The sequence below is a fragment of the Perognathus longimembris genome, chromosome 28, assembly GCF_023159225.1.
Source record: "Perognathus longimembris pacificus isolate PPM17 chromosome 28, ASM2315922v1, whole genome shotgun sequence".
In the NCBI taxonomy this organism is placed as follows: domain Eukaryota; kingdom Metazoa; phylum Chordata; class Mammalia; order Rodentia; family Heteromyidae; genus Perognathus; species Perognathus longimembris.
The window spans coordinates 54,205,918-54,212,865 of NC_063188.1; the positions used below are offsets into that span (position 1 = coordinate 54,205,918).

Genomic DNA, 6,948 nt, shown 5'->3' on the forward strand with positions numbered 1-6,948 from the left:
AGTGGTTGAACACTAACTTTGAGTACAAATTTTCAGGGACAGTGCTGATGCCTTGAGTTAAAGCCCCAGGACCTGCACAAAACAATCCAATTCCAATAACTCTGATGTGTGCTCATTTTAATAGGCAGTTTTTCTTTTCACAGGCATTGCATAGACAGTTTATTTGCATGTTATTTTCAGCATATGGTTTGTATTTTCTTATTTATTGTGTATGTCTCATAATTTTTATTAGAAACTGAATACTTTAAAAGGCGCATTAGAGCAACACTGGGTCCTAGAGTCATTTCTTGTTTTCATTTGCATTAATCAAATAGCTTCAAACAGATGTTTAAATGTCTTTTTCACTGTTCCTTCTGAGTTTTCTTAGTGATTATTCTAGTATTTTCCACATACTTCTCGGCATATCAGCATATTTTATACTTTTATACTATTTTCTTTTGTCAATTCTGGGCTTGAACTCAGGTCCGGGGGACTGCCCCTGAGGGTTTTTTCTTTGCTCAAGGTTAACACTCTACCACTGAGAATGTGGCTTAGTGGTAGAGTGCTTGTCTAGCATGCATGAAGCCCTGGGTTTGATTCCTCAGTACCACATAAACAGAAAAAGCCTAAAGTGGTGCTGTGGTTCAATTGGTAGAGTGCTAGCCTTGAGCATAAGAAGCTCAGGAACAGTGCTCAGGCTCTGAGTTCAAGTCCCAAGCCCGGAAAAAAATACAGAGGAAGGTTTGACATGGGGACACTCAAGGCAAAAGCTGTGTGAAGATGGAAGATGGGACTGGATTTAAGCTGCTGTAAATCAAACAGTGTTGGGGGCTACAATAAGTTACATGGGAAAAAGAATTCACACTAAAGCTTTGAGAAGAAACATTGATTTCATTACACTCTGATTAATATTTGTGGCTTCACAACTATAAAGGCAAACAGTTGTTTTCTTGGTGTGTGTGTGTGTGTGTGTGTGTGTGTGTGTGTGTGTGTGTGTGTGACAGAATCTTGCTACATACCTCAGGGTAGCCTTGAATTTACTAATAGTTTAGGCTGGCCTTGAACTCAAGATCTGCCTGCCTCAGCCTTCCTAGGTCTATGTTTATAGGTGTGCCTCACTATACCTAACTAATCTTTAGTTCTATGTACTCCACAGTATTAAATCCCTTAATATTCTAGTCTACTGTTAGCACTAATAATTCTTCAAGTTATTAAATTTCTGTTAAAAATTATTGTATATTCACTAGATGCTGAGGGCTCACACTTGTAATCCTAGGTACTCAGGAGGCTGTGATCTGAGGATCTTGGTTCACAGCTAGCCCAGTTAGAAAAGTCCATGGGATTCTTTTTTTTTTGCCAGTCCTGGGGCTTGGACTCTTGGCCTGAGCACTGTCCCTGGCTTCTTTTTGCTCAAGGCTAGCACTCTACCACTTGAGCCACAGCACCACTTCTGGCTATTTTCTGTATATGTGGTGTTGGGGAATTGAACCCAGGGCTTCATGTATAGGAGGCAAGCACTCTTGCCACTAGGCCATATCCCCAGCCAGTCCATAGGATTCTAATCTCCTAAAATCTAAGCTAAAGTAGAGCTGGGGTTTAAGTGGTAAAGTGCTAGCCTTGAGCTAAAAAATAAACTCAGGCATATCTCCCAGCTCGGAGTTCAAGCCCCAGCAGTAGCACGCATACAAAACATAGTGTGTTTGAACTTTCTTTTGTCGGTTGTGGGGCTTGTACTTAAGGCCTCAATGGTGTCCCTGAGCCTCTCTGTGCTCAAGGACACACTTGAGCCAGAGCCCAACTTCTAGCTCTTGCTGCTTATGTGGTACTGAGGAATCAAATTCAGGGCTTCACGCATGCTAGGCAAGCACTCTACCGCTAAGCCACATTCGCAGCTCCAGAGAGCATTTCATTGTTATAGTTCCATTGTTTTTCTCTTCATTGAACCCAAACTGATGTAGAAGTGGTCACTGGAATAACAATGACACATAAATTTTGAAAGAAGCCAGCAATATATTTTAATGATGTGTACAGCATTTTCTGTAAAGCTAACATGACAAATACAATTTATTTTCACACTTATCTAGGTGAACAATAAGCTTCACAGAATATGAGGTTTCTGGTAACACAGTAATCACATTTTTTCTGCTATTGAGGTTTGAATTCAGGATCTTGTACTTGTTCCTCTTGTGATCCACCATTTGAGCTGTGATTCTAGCCTGGCTTCTTTCTGATTATTTGGAGATGAAGTTTCATGGACTCTGCTGCCTGGAGTGCCTTTGAATTGTGATCCTATGGGGCTCAAGACTTTAGAGTGGCTCTATTGTAAGCATGAGGCCCATCGTGCCTGACCTGAAGTAATTTTTATGATCTATACAAGGAAAATAACCATACAATCACCCCCCTTAGAGTCATTTAAAGGAGTAAATGAAATAAAACATGTTAAGTATGTGATAGTGGATTGACTTTTTTTTTGTTTTGTTTTTTGCCAGTCATGGAGCTTGAACTCAGGGTCTGAGCACTGTCCCTGGCTTCTTTTTGCTGAAGGCTAGCACTCTACCACTTGAGCTACAGCACCACTTCTGGCCATTTTCTGTATATGTGGTGCTGGGGAATTGAACTCAGGGCTTGATGTATACAAGGCAAGCACTCTACCACTAGGTCATATTCCCAGTCCCCTGACTTGACAAATATTAACAGTTAATTGTATTCTAGCTTAAAAAAATTTTTTTTGCCCTACTGCTGGGACTCAAATTGGGAGTTTGGGTACTGTCCCAGAGCAGAGCTTTGTTTGCTTAAGACTGATGATTTTGTTCTACAATCCCACTTCTGGCCTTTATGGTCCTTAATTATAGATAAGAGTCTCAATTATAGATAAGAGTTTCCTTCCTCGGCTGGCTTTGAACTGTGATCTTCAGATCTCAGTCTACGGAATAGTTTAAGATTACGGGCATGAACCACAAGCACCTGGCTGTACATTAAAATCTATTTAGACTATTTGGTATTTTAGGAAACAACTTGCATTGATTTTTCTAGGTCTTATATATCTTCTTACCACCTATTTTTTCCAGGTAATGGTATTTTTTTTTTGTTAAATACCATAGCATACTAATAAACCTTTCTTTTTGCAATTGCCTCATCTGGTCATTGCATTCTGAATAAAAATTAATGGACTGAGATGGAGATTGGTCCTTTTTTTTGCTAGTTCTGGGCCTTGGATTCAGGGCCTGAGCACTGTCATTGGCTTCTTTTTGCTCAAGGCTAGCACTCTGCCACTTGAGCCACAGCACCACTTCTGGCAATTTTCTATATATGTGGTGCTGAGGAACTGAAGCCAGGACATCACATATATGAGGCAAGCACTCTTGCCACTAGGCCATATTCCCAGCCCCCAGAGATGGAGCTTGGGACCTAGTTAAACTAGGCTAACTTCATATCAATGTAGCTGGTTGCCAGTGGAATCTAATGGGTGTGTCATATTGTGGTCTTTAGCTGAACTGTGAATGAGAAAGGAAAATTCCTAATACACCCCTAAATTAAAATTAATATTCTGATTAAATAATACATATAATTCAAACAGCATCTCTAGTTTCATCTGCTTTGTCTTGTATTAATAATTCCTTTTTAAAGATATGGGGGTGGAACAGGCTGTTAAGGAAATTGAAGAGACAGTTTACTGTTAGTCAATTGTAATTCTTTTTCATCACTTGAGGTTTAAGTGATTCAATGTTGAAAGTTTTAGGGGCTGGGAATATGGCCTAGTGGTGGAGTGCTTGCCTCACATATGTGATGTCCTGGGTTCCGTTCCTCAGCACCACATATATAGAAAACGGCCAGAAGTGCTGTGGCTCAAGAGGTAGAGTGCTAGCCTTGAGCAAAAAGAAGCCAATGACAGTGCTCAGGCCCTGAATCCAAGCCCCAGAACTAGCAAAGGCTCTGAGTTCAGGTCGCAGGACTGGCAAAAAAAAAATGTTGAAAGTTCTGTAGTGGGAGTTGTGGTTAATCAACCAAAAAAAAAAAAAAGGTAGTGTAGAGCTGATAGACGAATATCCAAATTCCTATGGTTATACAGTAATATATAAAATTAGTTATTTAATGTATTTTGTATTTTCAAACAGAATAAAAAATTATCGTATAGGAACAGAACAGGGTTACAGTTAGTGGTACACTGTGCGCGCGCGCGCACGTGCGTGGTGTGTGTGTGTGTGTGTGTGTGTGTGTGTGTGTATTGGGCATTCCAGCTTGACTTCAGGGCCTTATGTTTTGCTTAGGCTTTTGCTCCAGGCTACTACTTTGAGCCACAATTCTACTTCTGGCTTTTTGGAAGTTGGAGATAAGAACCTGAAGGAATTTTCTGCCCCAGGCTGGTTTTTAACTGTCTTCCTAGAATCTTAGCCTTCAAAGTACCCAAGATTACAGGCGTGAGCTCTCGGTGCCTGGCTCCAGTTAAGCACTCAGGAAAGGGATTTGATTCACAGATGCCAGCAAACTTCTCATGCAATATTTACCAGAATTGGGGTACAGTTTAAGTAGTCTTCTGTAACAATGTTAGCCTTGTACTGTTGACTACTGAGCAGTGTTTTCATTTGGTACAAGATTTTTTTTCCCTCCTTCAGGAATAATACCCTAAAAGGAGGTGACCACAAGCCTGTTTTTTGTGTGGTGGGGAAGCAAGTAAACAGAAATCAAATCGTTCCTAAGAGATCAGTAGGTAGCTGAATCCGGTCAGCCCGAGAGAAGTTCCTTAATTCCGCAAAAGGGGAAAGAGTCCTCCGCCGGAAAGGGGCGGGCTGCCCTCACCGGAAAAGCTGACGACAACCGACTGGTGGAGGCCAAAGCCACCAGTGAGTTTTACGGAAGTGGCTAGAGTGTCGACGCGTCAGTAAACAGTTACTCCTCCCTCGCGGAGTGGTAGCTAGGCAACCTCAGCCTCTCACGGAGTCTTAAAACCAGGTGTTCACTTCAGTGCCTCTGGTGGGGAACAGGAAGAACGGCAGGCTCCTCTCACCATTTTTTTACCCTCCCTTCTCTCCACCCCTTTTGCCTCCGCCCACCCCTCCGTGACTTCGGCTCCTCCCTCTTCTTCTCTCTCTTGCTCTCCTTCCTCCTCCGCCTCCTCAGCTCTTGGGCTAGAATATCTATGGGTCGAAACGTGATGCGATGAATCCGAGAGAGACCGAAACTGGGACGAGGAGTGCGGCGGAAGCAGCGGGACTCCCGGGCATGGGGGCTTCACCACAATAGAGGCAGCATCCTCACCCACCCCCGCCTACCCCTCCGGAGCGAAAGCCCCCAAATCCCCTCGGGAAAAGGATGGCGGCGGCACCTACTCAGATCGAAGCCGGTGGGTAGCTGTGTCCACGGACTAAGTGGATGGGGGCTTAGGGAGAAGGCTGTCAAATTTTTTTTTTTGAGAAAGCTTCTAATTCTCTTCTTTGCTTCCCTCTCCCCCCCCCCCCCCCCCCCACACCCAGAGCTGTATTACCTGATTGCTAGGTTCTTGCAGTCCGGACCCTGCAACAAATCCGCTCAGGTGAGAGAAGAAGAGTGTCTGGGAGTGTTGGGGGAATATTCTTAATGGGGAAACCGAGGCAGCGGGCTAAGCAGTTCATTTCAGGGTGAGGGAAAGGCCGGCCTTGACTAGTCCTACCGTCAGCGACACGGTTCGATGGGGAAGGAGGAATGGGTTGTTGGTCCCAGCTGCTTCTCATATTGGTGTTTCTCTTTTGCTCAGGTGCTAGTGCAGGAGCTCGAGGAGCATCAGGTACGGAGCCCCCTCGGGAAGAGGTGGGAAGGGCTGGGGTGAGAGTGGAGGAAGGGGAGGGCAAGTGTGGGGCTGAGAGTAGGGCCCTGGAAGGACTCTTCGGTCTAGGCACCAGATCTTGTCACCGGGCTGAACTGGTTTCTCCTGAAAAGGGGCGGACAACGCAGGGGTCTTACTCGCCCCCTCTTTATGCCTTTGGGAGGAGGTTTTTCAGAATCCTCTCCCTAGGCCGTCCACTCGTCTAGTTCTAGAGCTATAGTGTATTGGGATGAGAGAAATAAAGACGCCAAAAGGTCGAGGACCTGGGCACCGGCTAGGTCCGGGTGGTGAGGTGCGAGCAAGGCTTCGCTTTCATCGTGTCCCCCTCCCCCTTTCTTTTCCCCCGGCCCCCAGCTGATTCCGCGCCGCTTAGACTGGGAGGGGAAAGAGCACCGTAGAAGCTTCGAGGATCTGGTGAGTAAAGTTTTCACTTTAACTTAATCCAACTCTGTTTTACCTCCCACCTCCCCACCTTGTGCCCCCAACCCGCCCCCGACCCCTCCACCTACACCGCTTGCGAGCTTGGTGCTGAGCCTAAGAACGACTGTCCCTTCCCCCTCCCCGCGAGTCAGGAGAAAGGCTACCTTGCCCTCCTTCTCTTTGCCTCCAATGCTTCCACCCGAAAACTTTGAAAAATGTGAGTTGATTATCAGAGGTGCGGTGTTGCAGATTATGAATATATTACAAACGTCGGGGAAGGCCCATTGTAGGGGAAAAGGGAGAGAAACCAGGGGGTTATCTTGGGGCACGTACCAAGGACTGACGCTGGCCAATGACAGCGTTGGTAACAGCCCGGAGTTCCGGATTAGTGGAAGAAAACTGGCTTCTGGTTGGCCCTGGCTTGAAATACGGGAACTGAGGCCAGGCTTGGTTTTTTTTTTTTTTTCCTTTTTTTTTTTTTAAGAGGGGAGGGGAGAAGGGGCTCAAAAGGGGAGCTGACGGACCCAGGACCAGGGAAAACGACACAATTAAAAATAATAAGGACCACTGAGCGAATTCCAAAATTTGCCGGTTTTAATTAATGGGCTATGGGATAAAATCATCGTTGTATAGTTCTGATCTTAGAAAATACCTCATTAAGTCATCAGTAAATCACAATTATACAAATACGTTTTCAGTAAATAAAAGCTGGATTATGACCTTTTTAAAATTGATGAATCACAATTTGG

General features: G+C 44.7%; 1 protein-coding gene across 2 annotated transcripts in view; it reads left to right on the forward strand.

Moving 5' to 3' along the window:
• Positions 1-5,098: 5,098 nt before the first annotated feature.
• The window catches only part of Brwd3 (bromodomain and WD repeat domain containing 3), a 92,023-nt gene continuing 90,173 nt past the window's right edge, over positions 5,099-6,948 (forward strand). For both annotated transcript variants that reach the window (XM_048335719.1, XM_048335720.1), the window contains exons 1-4: positions 5,099-5,320; positions 5,451-5,509; positions 5,711-5,740; positions 6,134-6,193. In XM_048335719.1, the coding sequence (XP_048191676.1) occupies positions 5,290-5,320; positions 5,451-5,509; positions 5,711-5,740; positions 6,134-6,193 (180 nt within the window). In that variant the 5' untranslated portion in view covers positions 5,099-5,289. The remainder of the gene's footprint in view (positions 5,321-5,450; positions 5,510-5,710; positions 5,741-6,133; positions 6,194-6,948) is intronic.